Source organism: Pieris rapae, chromosome 13 (assembly GCF_905147795.1).
Source record: "Pieris rapae chromosome 13, ilPieRapa1.1, whole genome shotgun sequence".
NCBI lineage: Eukaryota > Metazoa > Arthropoda > Insecta > Lepidoptera > Pieridae > Pieris > Pieris rapae.
This window is the reverse complement of record NC_059521.1, coordinates 618,770-634,090: the sequence shown is the minus strand read 5'-3', so window position 1 is coordinate 634,090 and position 15,321 is coordinate 618,770. Positions and strand designations below refer to the sequence as shown.

Here is a 15,321-nt window from a genome sequence, read left to right as displayed (position 1 = left end):
TTAACAATTTTTAAATAAAAAGTACAGTTAAAATGCATATAAGTATTAACTTAATTGTCGTCGTATATATTAAAAACACTTTAAACATTTTAATATTATATTTCGAAATCATACAAGTCCCATCTCCAGAATATCAGATAACCTGGTTATGACTTAAGTTCAGCTATAAACTTAATAATTACCAGGCTTAACACGGTGGATTAAAGTGCTGCTAATTAACTAGGCACGCAAGGTTCAAGAACACTATAGGTTCATGGCAACTGTGACCGAAGGTTCAAAAACTTGTTACAGCTTCTACTACATCTTTACTTTTGTTGTACGTTATACTTGTTTATTTGTATGATAATAAAAAAATACGTATGTAGTTTGATGTTTTTGCAAACAAAATATGAAACAAACTCAGAACTTTCAGTATTTAAAAAAAAACTTAAATTACAAGTGTCTTTGTGAACGGATACTATTACTGACTTCATAATATCAAAACCGTCTTAATTTGTGTAACATATACATTGCAATAAAAAAAACCTTTTCAGGTCTGGGTCTCTAATTTTTGTATCTGTTTCATGGTCATTTCCCAATCTAATACGCAAGTATGTGATCAGCCAACTGTGCCATGTCTGGCAATCTGTTTAGTTTTTGGGTTTAAGGCTAGCCGGCTACAAAAATCCGTGAGCACCCTTAAAAATTATTAAACATACTCACATCAAACCTTATTCAAATCAAAATCATAATCAGATCTTCTCATATATTACCAATAAGCATTAAACGATATCATTCTCAAAAATTATAAAAATAAATAAAAGTAATTTATTTGTTTAAAGTTCGTTACTAAAACATCGCTTTTCAAGTTGATTCTTTCATTTCTTGATAGCATTGACCATATTTCTAATAAATCCTTATCATTCCCAAACAATATACGAACAAGAAAAACCACTTTAGTTCAAACTTTCTTTTAATAAAAAACCAAAAATACATTTTAAAACCATTTCGTTTCTTTATCTTAAGAAAACAAAACTCGTATTGAAATTCAACGTGAAAACAATTCAAAAGGTCACCTAATAAAGTACTTTGGAAGCAATCTCGAAGATATGAAGCGAAGTGTGAAATGGTGTTGCCAAATTTTTTGGTCCATTTCGCCCGAGCAGGGTGAAGTTAGGGAATCAATACGATCCGCTAACGAGCTTTGAGGAACTTCGGCTGATTTACTAAATCTACTGTTGATTATAGGATTTTGATTTGAGTTACTCGAACTTTCAGTAATGGGAAATGTAAGTAGTAACTTTAACTCCAACTTTGGCCATTTTTCTTCAATGTTTAATTGTTTTGCTAGTTTCACGCTGAAATGAGAAAGCTTTCAGAAAACTATTTAATTGAATTATAACTATCTCGAAGCATGGAAGTTTTGTACTAAAAATATTCGAAAACCTAATTATTTTAAAACTTCCAGTTAATGATAGTATAGAGAAACAATGAATAATTAATAATGTTTTTTTTGCACTTCTTGTCCACCTTATGTAATTTAATACATTTTTTTTTCATTCAATCACAGTGGTTGCCTGGAAGAGATCGCTCGAAAGCGATAAGGCCGCCAGTTGCCCTCCTTTTCATTTAATTATTTTGCATGTTAAGAAATAAATTAATAATAAAGAAGCCTATTTGAAATAAACTGCTCTAAAATGTGTTCTTTACGAAAACAAAGGTTGAATGTAACATATTTGAAAACAGTGATAAGACCCATTAACGAAAAAACGAGATTCCTTTTTTATATTAACCAAAGGAAAACTGAATTAGAAATATAATCCGACATACTCCACTGAACATAAAACACAAAAGTTGCCGAGTTTATTTCACTAATGTAAATGTTATTCACGCGAGACGAAGCTATTTCTAAAGATATCCCTTTATACAATTCCCGTCGTGTTCTCTTATTTTGACTGAATGCCTCCCTAGGGACAACTCGTTCTTATTGTATTTTCTAGAAACGGTAATACGGTTCTTTTGGAACAAATTTTGCTCTAATAGCTTAGAGTATATGCAGTACAGTTATGGTGTAGTGGTTAAGAAACTCTCAACAATGCATTTAACAATTTTTTTATACATTTATTAATCACAGATAGAAATAAACATCGTGAGTAAACTGGCAAATATTTATTTATATATGAATAAACATGACCCAGTTATGAGGAAATTAAATTGTTTCACAGTTGAATTTTTATAAAGGTATGAATAATACAAGCAATCAATGTTGGCCTAGTGGCTTCAGCTCTTATCCCTGAGGTAGGTTCGATACCCAGCTGTGTGCCAATGGACTTTCTTTCTATATTTAAGATTCGCTCGAACGGCGAAGGAAATTGTGAGGAAACCGGTCTTAAACCCAAAAAGTCGTTGGCGTGTGTCAGGAACAGGAGGCTGATTACCTACCTGCCTATTGGATTGAAAAATGATTATGAAACAGATACAGAAATCTGAAACCTACACCTAAAGAGGTTGTAGTTGCCACTGATGAGTAACACAAGTAAAAATAAATATTATATTAACGGGAACGAAAATTTAAACAGCAATTTATAGTAGAACTAAGACAAAACAATGACAACAACGATTTTTAAAGGATGCAAGACTACTGCACTCCTATTCTCTCCTGCTGCTTGAAACCAAAATTACATCAATAATCATAGAAAAAATATTAAGGACAATGCAATGCGAGGCCCATAAGGGGTACGATTTAATATATTTCTTGTCCAGTTCTCTCGCTTATTTTAGACTTAAGGCTTCGCCGGACTTTTGAGTAATCTTAAGATAGTAGTATGTTTTCATTTTCTATATTCTACTGGGTAGAAATCGCATATAAACTCACAATAAGTTCGAGTAAAACAGCGATGTTTTAAGACTTGTGTTTTCCTCAGAATGTGTACACTAATTTTGATACTATAATGTAACATCCGAATCGACACTAGAACTAAAGATGATGGGATCTTTTAAATCTCTGTTATATAAACATTACCTGTCCACATCTATTTTTCGTACTAACTGATTTAAAACGGATCTAAAATTGTCGTAATTCACGCGAACATATGTCCTTCTCTAATTATTGTCCTGATAACTGTTTATATATGTTTAAATTGCTTTGTTTATGGTGGTTGACTAGAAAACGTTGCTCGAAAGCGATAAGGCCCTTATTTAACTTAATTTCGTCATATTTAAGTATGCAACGAAGTATTAATAAATACAACTTAGCTAAGATCTTTTCTTCTAATAAAAGATATTTCTTACATTTACTAAAACTTATATGATTCTAGGTTTGCGAAGGCTTAAACATGCATTTAGCCTCCGTCCATACGTCAGATGAAGAGCGATTCCTTGTGTCAGGCATCAGAACAAGCAGCGATTACAGCGCTGGTGCAATCTACTGGCTCGGTGGTTATCTAGCTAATGAAGAACTCAGCTGGATTGACGGCAGCGCTTTAGGATACCAAGCATGGCCGCCTTACAACGATACTGAGGAGTTCGATGAGGCTTGCTTAGCTGTACAGGTATTTATGTAATTTTGTTTAATAGGAGGCAAGAGGTTCACCCGATGTAAAGTTATACAGAAGGCTCGCAAATTGCCACCTTTTTATAAATTGGTACGATCATTTAAAAGTTTTAGGAGAAGTACTTCAGTTGACAGCAAACTCTTTAAAAAGCGAAGTAATCTTCAATAGTATCAAAACATTTCAGTTATATGCAAGAAATATATAGTATCGTAATGTATGAAATATAAAAAAAATCTTTGTTCCTCAACGATACACTTGGTAGACCGTTATTTCAAATTTTAATTAAATATTTCTAAAATCCTGATTACACAAATATCAATAAAAGTATGTAGAAGAAATACATAACATTCATCTTATCAATGATCTTGCAAAGGCGTTGGTACATTGTTCTTGCCTAATCCTAGGAAAAAGAACACTTAAGATTTGCTATCCCATTGAAATATATATCACAATATATTCATGCTCATACAACAATCACTTTTATGGTAGACAACAATTAATTAAATTTTAACAATATTTTAACAATTGACCTATTCGCTGCATAATTTGCTTAATTTGTAACTTTGTGCCTATTTTAGTATAGTAGTTCTTTCTAGGGGTACTTCACATATAAGTATTATATACAAAATATTGCAAACTTTAAAAGAGTAAGGCAGACCCTTACTCTTACCTTTCACAATGTATGAATAATACCAAATAGCTATGCAACACATAAATTATTCGGAAGGTAAAAGTTCCGAATAAGAAACACGACTGTCAGTCGTGAAACGCAACAATACTGTTTATCTTACCAATAAGAAATAAATAGCTTATTTGGAACCTACCCGGACATAGTGAAACAGACCCCTAATGTGGAGTTTCCAGCCCATTCTATTCCACACGAAACTACCTTTTGGATGGGGCAACTAAAATCATCTTTATATTTTATTTAACATTCAAAAGTGCAATTTTAAGTGATCTGATTTGAATAATTGATTTTACTTTTTTGATTAAATGATATTATCTTTATTTAGTGGAAAACATCTCCAGTGCCTTCGCAGCCCAGCGGGTTGTACTGGTCGCTTCACAAATGTTCAGTAACCGGAGGTTACGTGTGCAAACGACGCCTGAAACCTGAATACTTAGTCAAGAATGAAACGGTTGAAGGAGATTCTGGTAGGAGTTTTTTGGTTTTATCCTGATATTTAACAGTGATGGAAACAGCCGTAGAATTATGAGTGTTCTAGAATTTTCTTATTTGCAAAATCCAACCATTTCATACAGTACACATGTATTTAGTAATACGTATAACAAAATATTTATTACCTACAAATGGGTATCTATATTTAATGTAATTAAAGCATTCCATGAAATTATGAGTTCCTATGGGGCTACTTAACACAGTTACGCGTAACATTATACCTACTCTGCCGAGATAAAAAGAAAGTACTACACCCAGAAGTTAACTAGGCACCTCGCTGTAATGACGTCATAGTGATGTAGTTACTGCATAAAAAATCAAGTAATCTTTAAGACCTTTTTTAATTGACTACTTATTATTTTACCTAAATTAAACCGAAGATTAGGGTCGAAGAATATACTTATAAGCAACATGATCATAACTATAAATTAGATAAAACCAGAAGACAATAATAATAATATCAAAGCTGGTTGCAGGTGTAATAAGCAGTCCCAACTTTCCGGCACTGTATGACACCGATTTGGACCACTTCACCTTGATTCGAGGACCACCTGCCACGCGGCTGGTCTTCATCTTCGAAACCATTGATTTGGAGTACCAGGGCAATTGTCTATATGACTATATCGAGGTGATTAAAGTTTAGTTTAAACTAAAATATGTATACTATATAATGTCATGTTTGCCTCTAACTTGTCACATTCAAAATTGTATTTTGTGTTTATTTTTACCAATGTATCAGTGTGCCGAGCGTTGGCAAACTTCATCAATAAAAAAAATAACAAAAAAAATAATGTTATAGTGATTTGCTTATTCACTCGATGTAGAGTCGATTTTATCTAAGTTTGACACTTCACTATAATTTCAATGGTTGACTCTAATTAGAAACACGATACAGTATAAGTTCCTCGATCCAAAAAATACACAATGTCATCAAATTTTTGCCTAATTCCATTTTTATCCAATCATGGCGAGCAGAGGATAGGCTACTAAGAGTCAAAAATAAATAAATAATTACAGAACATTCGTTTTCCGGGAGCTGTTACTGGCTGTTAATTTTTAAATATTGTACTTTTATGAAATATTGCATTTTACGAGTTATTTACATAAATACATTCGTTAACATTATATAACTGTATTGTCCGTCTCATCTCACCCAAACTTCAGCCATGCGTTTCTGTCACTAGTCACTAGAGCGGGCAGAGAGAGAGCGGCGCGAGTGAAATCATTAATTTCCTAGCCTAATTAATGTGCGCTCTTTAACAGATCTTTTTATATATTAATTCTGTGGCCATAGATCAGAATATAAGTCATACTGAACAAAACTTATCATTATCTGATGTATGACCACAGATATATATCAATAAATTCTGTTACTTATTATACATTTGTGGGAAACTGTCCTTGCAACAAAAATCTCTTGTGTAGTTTTACTATGAAAATCTGGAAGGAAGTTTTTATTACAGTCTAAATAACCAGGCTACATTAAAACTACTAAATTAAAATAATTACAGCTTCGTGATATAATTAGTATGAAATCATCAAGATACTGCGGAACAGTGGACGGCGTTCGGTGGGTCTCCTCAAAGAATGAGGCGCTTCTGCATTTTCATTCAGATTATAGGTAAACGCAAATAACAATTTTATTTAATAAATGTTATGTATTTGAAATATACGTAGGATACATTTCCTTACAATCATAGCTAGGATTAATATTTTTTTGCTCTATAAAAGTAAATACAGAAATTTGAGGCCTAGACCTAAAAATACATTTATAATGTTAAAACTGCTTTTAATTTCAGCGTTCAAGGCACGGGGTTTCTTGTTAAATGGCATGCGGTAGAGTTGTCAGGTTGTCCTTCAAAAACATTTACTTCTAAAGAAGGAGTCATCACAAGCCCAAACTACCCTCATTTTCTTTTACCTGATCTGGACTGTACCATGGATATTCTTGCTCCTACAGGTAAAATTAAAAATAAAACAGTATTACAAAAAAAATTGTACAGTAATTATTTATTTAACTATTATTATATAGTATTTAATTTATTAAATTAATGAGAATATAACATTTATATTACAGGAAAGCGCGTATTTCTTAATATCAGTTTCTTCGATTTTGGATACGGATCGTTTTTAAATGGAATTCCTCGAAACATAACAAATGTTATCCCAAAAGACAATTATCTGGAGATCCAAGTTGACTCACATATAGACCCCATTCGCCCATTTCTGGATCCAAATATTTTGACCAACGGATTATTTGTTTCCACCTCGGAGGTGATCCGATTGAGGCTGAAAACTGGAAGAAATGTTACTGGAGTTGGGTTTCTGGCACATTTTAAAACTGGTGACTATTAATTGAAATTATTCTTAGTAAGGTCATTTACCGCCTATGTGCCTTTTCATTTTACGTCTTTGGCATCTTAAGTTAGATGCCCAATATTATATGTATTAGAAGTGTGTGATATATAGGGCATATACTATTGTTACATTTCATTAACACACCTTAGAAAACTTTTATTTTATTTAGGGCCTGTTTCACAAAGTCCGGATAAGTTCCAAATAAGCTATTTGTTACTTATTGGTAGGATAAATAGTATTTTTGCGTTTCACGACTGTCAGATAGCGCTATACGTCATGCAATTCGAAGTATCTTATTTGTAACTTTTATCTTTCGAATAATTTATGTGTTGCATAGCTATTTGGCATTTTAACCATACATTGTGAAACAGGCCCTTAATATGAGAGCCGCTTTCGAGTGATTTCTTCCAGTCTAATAGAATAAGGCAAGAAAACCAAATCTACATAAAATATAATTAAATGCACATGAATATAATTACTTACACATAAAGAATAGTACAAAACCAAGCAATTAAAACATACAATAGTAGACAATGAAAGGTTTCTTTTCGAATCCAAACTGAAGAATAACACACAAAATTGTTCTTACATATCTTTTAATAAAAACGTTTTGAAATATTTTTAGTGATATTTTTATTATCAAGCAGGAGAAAGCTATTTTAATGAAATCTTCTTTATTAGTTAAAATTCCGATTATATCACCTATTCGTTTTCCTACAGTTAGCTTCCTCAATATATCCAACGTGGTGGAATTGGGTGACGTTCGTTCTGGCAAGATTTCGTCTCCCAATTGGCCAAGCGCTGGTCCTTCGCACGCCAGAGTCCGGACTAGACTAATCGCTCCACACGGATTTATTCTATCTGTGTTCTTTGCAAGTACTGTACTGGTCCCCAACACTGGTGTATGGCCATGTGGTGATGGAAAAGGGTGGATTGAGGTTTGTTCTCCTTAATTTAACTGCATGCTATTATTTATTAATGAGAAGCTTTTGAGGCTTTTAGTTGATAATTAGTATAGTTTTGCATCGTTGGTCAAGTCTAGAAGTGACTTTTGACGATATACTGGTACGACTTTCAATATGCATAAGAGTACGAGAGTTTTCCTAGGACGTGGGGTCGGATACCGGCACAAACTCGTTCACATTACTCCGGTCCGGTGGTTCTACTGGCACCTCTCTAGTTATAAAACGCTCGGCAAAAATGCCAGACTCGGGATAATGTGAATAGCTTCATATATATATATATATATATATATATATATATATATATATCGTGGTGGGAATACCTTAAAGGTACATTGCTACCAAACTAATTTGTTTTAATTTTCTATCTATACATTTTTAATTATTATTATTACTGTGTAGATTATGAATATTGTAAGTACTGTATATTTTTAATACCAGGAATATATTGTTACATCGCCTGATACAATAAATATCATCAAGACGTATATTATTACAGTATACGCCACGTATATTTCTGAATTATATTTAACTTATGAAAATAAGACATTATACGAACACATTTTATTAGGTACAAGATAGTTACACAGACAACAATGGGACCACGTGGATGTTATGCGAGAACAATCGACTCACGCGCAGTTTAGAAGCTACTGTTCCTCTCGTTATCAACTCTTATCTCCATACACTTGTTGTCACGCAGCATTCTGCCGAACGACCTGTTAACATTGATGTTTCTCTGGTTGTTAAAAATGGTAAGTGTTTAGACTCTGTATTTCGTAGAATGTATGTGTAATAAATGTCTAATCGAAAAGTGGTACCTTTTTTAAGTTGTGTGTGTTTAGGGAATATAACATTAGTAGAATTATATAAAGGCAAAACATAAACTTCAAAATTGCTCGTCCATCGAGCTAAAATATAAAATTGATGACTAATCACAATTTATTTAAGTTTGCTTAAAAAATTAATAAATCCTAACTAAATAAAGTAAGCAATAAATATAATGTAACAGAATTTGATTTATTTTTCAGATCCAGAATACCACAGTAAAATTCTCCTTCTCCCAGATGATACAAGTATAGAGTCGTGTTATCCAAACCCTTGTTTGCACGGAGCTCGCTGCGCAAACGATGACACCAAGAAATTCTGCCAATGCTCAGGATATTATACTGGTAACTAATAAATATTACTCAGCCACGACTTAATTATCTACAAACAGATATTAAATTAGTTATATTCTGACATACTACACACACGGCATACTATATAAAATATCATTGCCTCGGCTTATTACATTATCAAGGAATTAAAAGATTGTCCGACTAGTCCATAAAAATCGATTAAATCTAAAAGTAATTGGTGTATTACTTATAGAAAACATATATTATGCAATTAATTATTATTTGCGTGAGACACTGTAGTTGATAGAAATTTAAATACGTTATTAAATAACGTATATGCAGTTACAGTTATGATCAAGGACATGGATCATTTATTAAAAGATCGCGAGCATGGGACGGGGATTCCCCCACGACAGCGTCAGGCTTTTTTGCGGGAAGCCCCGGATTCTACATAGAGCTGAGCTAGTGCTAGTGGAGGAATCCCTGAAAAAGAAATGTTATGCTAGCCATTTCTTTTGTTTGTACATTGTTCTTAAAGTCAAAAAAGGTGACACCCGGTGCGATCCTGACTACTATACGATACTAACCAAAAGATATTTAGTAAAAAAATTGAATGTATGATTTATTTTTCAAATTTACTTGAAAACTTAAATTATTTCAATTGCTACTAAGATTAAAGTGTACTTCATTTACTCTACTAAAATAAAAAGTCCTTAAGATAGCTCATATTTTGCCGCACCTTTCCAGGTGTATTCTGTTTGATAACTGCCTGCGAGCGATCGCCTTGCTTGTTCGGTAACTGCTCTTTGTCAGAAGACCCCGACGATGTCGGTTTCAAGTGCTCGTGCGCACGTGGGTATAAAGGAAAACGATGCTCTGAACGAATACGTCCCTGCGCTTCTAAACCTTGCAATCATAGAGGCGCTTGTCTGGAAAAGGATGGATCGTTTCTCTGTCAGTGCAATCCATCTTGGAAAGGGAAACGGTAAGTACCTCCCACCCAGAATGGGAACAGGGTAGACCCCCTGAATATTCCACTAGGACGATTTTGTGTTGTCTATAATCCAAGCCAACATTCTATATTTATGACCAGGTTTTATTACAGAATCTACATTTGACAATAAAAATTAACTTTGTCTAGCATCTACGACCTTTCATTTCTGTAAATTTTATATAATTAACTTTATTGTATAATATATAGTTGAAACTTGGCCGTTCTTAAATAAGTTTATAAACCATTTCATAAATATCCATATTTTTTTTGTCTTTTTATATTAAGAATATTTATTGCACTGTTTTTTTCAGTTGCGAAATGCCAAATCCAACACCGAACATCATCGGATTGGGTGCTAGAATGATGCAAGAGCCATTTTGGCTCGGCCTCTTCGCCGTATTCTCTGTCTTAGGAATGGTTGGTTTGATTTGGTGTGCGAAACGGCATTTCCCTGAGAAAATTGAAAAATTACTAGCGGAAGAGGCGGACAGGTGTGCAAGACGTAAGTGAACATTCTACGTTTTTGTTTCCAAAGGAGGTCAGCACTATTAAGCTTGCCACTTAAGTATTTCAGCAAATTTTAAAAATAGCACGAGTAGCTTCGTTTTGCTCAGTGCGTGTTTTGGAATTTTGAGCTACATGCACACGAATTCACTTTGCAGTTTTTTGATAATTAAATAGTACCTAATTTTTTGTAACGATCCATAGCTCATACTTAGAGTTCTTACTATCGAATATACCGGGTTTGAAAGTATATGGAGTTACTCTCCAACTTCTTATGATAGATTGAGCACCTGTAATTGACTAAAATCATTATTTCTATAAGTGTTATTTTATATTGGTGTTAAAGTTATATGTGCTGTTAAATGTTGCATAGGAAATATGAAAGTTAAATGTACTTAACGCTAACGGAAAAACTAATGCGATCAGCCGCATTGTGATCACGAAACTTGAATCAGCATCGTTTTTGATTATGCAAAATTGTTTGAATACGATAAATACTTTTCACCGAGGTTCTCATAAAAGGGTAAATAGTGCAATGATAGTTGTACTACTGGTTGCATTAGTGTTTCTGTGAAACAGCGTCGAGAGGCGAAAGGCAGCGGTACGCCGCGGTGCCCCAGAAGGAGCCCTAGGGGTTAGACTAGGCGGTAGTTGAGAGGTAGGTCCCAGAATAGAAGAGCCTGGCCGTCCATCGAATACCTCACGGGATAATCTTAAATGGGTTAATTTTGCAACACTTAGTCCAAAAAAGCCATAAGTAACTTTCGTAATAAATAAAACGTCTATGAAATTTTCTATTATGTTAGTTACCTTTAAATTAATTGGACACAAGGACGGTATCACATCATAAGGGATAGCTAGTTAATTCTGCAATTGGATTCAGAGATATCGGTCCGTACTTGGATATATAGGAAAAGATAGAGAGTGTTTGGGTATCGGATGGACGGCGAGGTGACGGGCGGTTTGTCCACAGCGGCTGGCGTGGCACGGGGCGGGCGCGGCACAGGCGAGGCCCGCACTCTTCTCACGCGGCTCGGTATCCGCAAGCCCTCCATTTCCGGCCTCGCCCAACCGCGGGCCGCGCGCACCTTTAGTTTGGACGATCTCTTAAAGCCGCCGCCCGGACGTAAGGACTGGAGCGGATCCGCGCACTCCGCACTCATCTCATTGGCTATCATCGTCATTGGCCTACTCATCCGATGCTTGCCAATTGGAAAAACAAATTCAAACCACCAACGGCCTTATGCCAATCAAATTAAAAAATCTGTAGTCTAATGGCAACATAGAATTATAAAAATAATTAGACAAATAAGAGTTTAATTATTGAAAATATCAATAATCCGTTACATCAGATGCACAAGCATCAAATGCATCATATACATTGCAAGTATTCACCAAATCTTGCTTTTCTCCATCCACATCATTCAAAAATAGCAATGCGGAGCGCGCGGTGTAAATAGCTTTATTGGATGTTCACTTGCAACCTGAATGACACCTTGGAATGCCAAATTATACTCTAAGTGACATTTTTGTGTTTGCACTTTTGACTTACTACACGCATTTCTTGTGTAGACGCTCCTTCCTTCGTAAGCACCTTTTTAGATCGTCCAAAAATTCTTCAGATTTTCCATTGTTAACTAATTCTTTAATCTTCTTTGATCTTTGCTTTTGAATCTGCTTAAACTCTATTCTGAAGCATAGTCCTCTTGGCAATGTTAAATCTGAACTCATTTAGATTTAATTTAGCTTTCATGCATGTGGACACTGTTCTTTGCCAATAAAAAAGTTTATATTTTCTTTCAATTATTGCTAAAATTCAATTATTGCTTAAATATTAGTTGAAAATTATTTAGTAAAAAAATGACATTAAACATTGTCCCACGGTAGTCGTACGTCATATACGTGCTCCATTTTAGTATTAGTGATTAATAAAATAGCAGATTTATGTAGTTAAGTAAATAATACAAGCGAAAAGTAAATTTATCGCATAAGAAAAATATTTAAGAAAATTTTACTTGAAATCCTTTAATTGGCCTTATATACGCATAATCTTTACAAAATGACTGCGATTTGCATGTATTACGTGACAAAAAACTTTATTTTGCTTCTGTAGTACTAAATTTATTTTGACGTTGCACGTTACATTGAACTTTTATATCCAGGATCACCATCACCTCGTAAAAAACGCAACAATTCAACACCAACTAAGAAAAATGCAGCTGAAAAGAAGCAAATTTTACAGCAGCTTATAAGTCCCGCGGCCACCAGCGAACATTCAAAAAAAATTACAATGTGCGAGTTAATACAGATGTCTGAAAAGAAAACCTTAAGCACAGTAGAGAGTGCTCCCGCTTTTGTACAATACGGCATAGAAAATAAGGATACGTCATTTGCAAGTGAAGCTTCCTCCCCTTCCACATCACCGTCAATGCGCCAAATATCGGATCCAAAATTAGAGAAAAAAGTTACTTTCGCTAGATTATTAAATAAGGTTTCAGCTGAAATGAGTTCTAGTTCTGACGCAGACATGGTGAATACAATAGCTATACCAATGGCAGTTATTTCTGATAGAACTTTAAAAGCTAAGGCATCCAGTACGCCACCTTCTCCGGGAGTTGAAATAAGGTCACCACATAGCACATCAAGCAATCAAGGAAGTGACTCTATGTCCAGTTTAGATTTAACTGCTCATTCCACGCTGAAAAAGTCTTCCAGGTACCTAATATTGATACGTTGCTAGGGAATATAATAATTTGTTTAAATAAATAGTTTTCCGGAAAAATGTACTACTTAAAACATGTTTTCAGGACGCCCAAAATCTCAAGTGCAGACTCAATCTTAGCGATGTTTCGAAACTTTTCATCGTCAGCAGCTCTTACATCTCGCGCTTCGTCCGGTGGAATATCCATATCGAGTACACCAACAGCCTCATCTCCACAAGATGATACCATGGATGCTGATGATGTGTCGATTAGTTCTTTTCATATACCTTCCTTAGCGCCTGACTCGCCGATAGCTAGACCTCATAACACCATTGAAATTCAGGTAGTTTTTATCATTTATTTGAAATCTTCTTTACTGTTACATTACTGACACTGTTGTCACTAATTCTATTAATGTAATTTTATAGGTCGTCGATCCGCTAAATGCCCATAAACCATCATCATCTAGCAATTTACTGCATCCTCCGTCCATCCTCCTTGAGGTTCCGAGTTCTATAAACAAGTGCCTATCTCCAATTCGGGAGTTACCTACCCCACTTCCTACTCCCTTACCTACCCCCCTTCCTACTCCACTGCCATCTCCCAGGATGCCAAGAGTCAAAGTAGAACCAGATAATAAAAGTGAATCAACGTTAACGTGTATCTCACCTAGCGAAGACGAACTGGAGGAAATTAAAACGGAAAAATTTCGACCATTTCCTGATTTGCGTTTGAAGGTACGTACGTATGAATCTTGCGTTCAAAATCGTATACTACATTTATATTACTTTTTGTAAACGATGTGAAAAAATCTTATTATTTTTCAGCTACGTCGCCCAGAAATATATCCAGACACGCCAACTTCATCTACATTAGTCACCGACTCTCCAAGTCCCAGTTTTACGCACAGTCATGATTCTGAGCATGAAATGTCTTCTCCATCTCCCGCCACAACATCTCTTCGAGTACCCGTTCTTACAATAGAGAGACCTTCGCCGGGTTCACCTCCACCGAGAAGAACCCCACCACATTTAGAGTTTCAACCTCCCTTAATAACGGTTACGTATAATGCAAGCGAAGAATCTGATGAACCACTGTCTCCTAGACCTCCACCATCGTCGTCAAATATGTGTTATTTGAGTCCTTTCTCGATGGCAGTGCGAGGTGAGCGAGCCCCGTCTGAATCAAATCTATCCTCATCGGGATACAGTTCCATGGCCAGCCCCGGTCCGTCCCGATGTGGTTCCAGCAACCCCTTATGTCCTTCGGAAATGGAGGACCCGGGCTCCGGTGGTGGTCCTTCGTGCTTTCAATCTAGACGGCGACCCCTAATGAAAACCAACTCTAGTCCGGCGACATCCAATGAAGGCTGTGACGATAGGCGGAGAGGTAGATCCGATTCTGAAACGTTATCTGATGATCCGTTATTGGAATCAAATGATGAAGGCATCGGGACCGATGAGAGAGTAGATGACTTGCCTTCGAGTGCGAAAGAAATGGAGACTCTTGTAGTTTTAAAAGAAACCTTAGATATACCGTTACCGCCCTTGTGTCCGCTTGGTGTAACAAAATGTACTATAGTTAAATGTATAAGTGTAGAACGTGGCCTAGACGAGAAGGCGTGTCTTCGACCCCCTACGTTATTTTCGGACTGTAGTCGTCCGTTAAGTCCAGTTAGCTCTAGAAGCGAGAGTCCTCTTAGTGATAAGACCGGTATGGGAAGGTTTTCTCCTCAATTCGGGCGACCATTACCGTTCACTGATTCCGATGGCCTTTACGACTTTCCCAGTACTGAGAGTGTAAAGGGAAATACTTGTAAAAGTAGTGGCAGTTCACACAGAAAGTCAGGAAGGAGAAAAGATAAGAAATCTTCGAGGACGGTGTCGCATGAAGTGACGGGAGCAACAAAATCTACTCTACCTCATATGCCACATTCCATGCATAATTTGTTGGAGGTGAGTAACGTT

General features: G+C 35.4%; 1 protein-coding gene across 1 annotated transcript in view; it reads left to right on the top strand.

Moving 5' to 3' along the window:
* The window catches only part of LOC111003464, a 129,253-nt gene that overhangs the window by 110,197 nt on the left and 3,735 nt on the right, over window positions 1–15,321 (top strand). Inside the window, exons 11-25 of the mRNA XM_045630753.1 lie at window positions 3,297–3,530; window positions 4,547–4,688; window positions 5,190–5,341; window positions 6,225–6,334; window positions 6,513–6,673; window positions 6,791–7,057; window positions 7,792–8,009; window positions 8,605–8,788; window positions 9,065–9,205; window positions 9,902–10,139; window positions 10,460–10,650; window positions 12,815–13,367; window positions 13,460–13,697; window positions 13,783–14,091; window positions 14,182–15,309. Coding sequence (XP_045486709.1) covers window positions 3,297–3,530; window positions 4,547–4,688; window positions 5,190–5,341; window positions 6,225–6,334; window positions 6,513–6,673; window positions 6,791–7,057; window positions 7,792–8,009; window positions 8,605–8,788; window positions 9,065–9,205; window positions 9,902–10,139; window positions 10,460–10,650; window positions 12,815–13,367; window positions 13,460–13,697; window positions 13,783–14,091; window positions 14,182–15,309 — 4,266 coding nt within the window. The remainder of the gene's footprint in view (window positions 1–3,296; window positions 3,531–4,546; window positions 4,689–5,189; window positions 5,342–6,224; window positions 6,335–6,512; window positions 6,674–6,790; window positions 7,058–7,791; window positions 8,010–8,604; window positions 8,789–9,064; window positions 9,206–9,901; window positions 10,140–10,459; window positions 10,651–12,814; window positions 13,368–13,459; window positions 13,698–13,782; window positions 14,092–14,181; window positions 15,310–15,321) is intronic.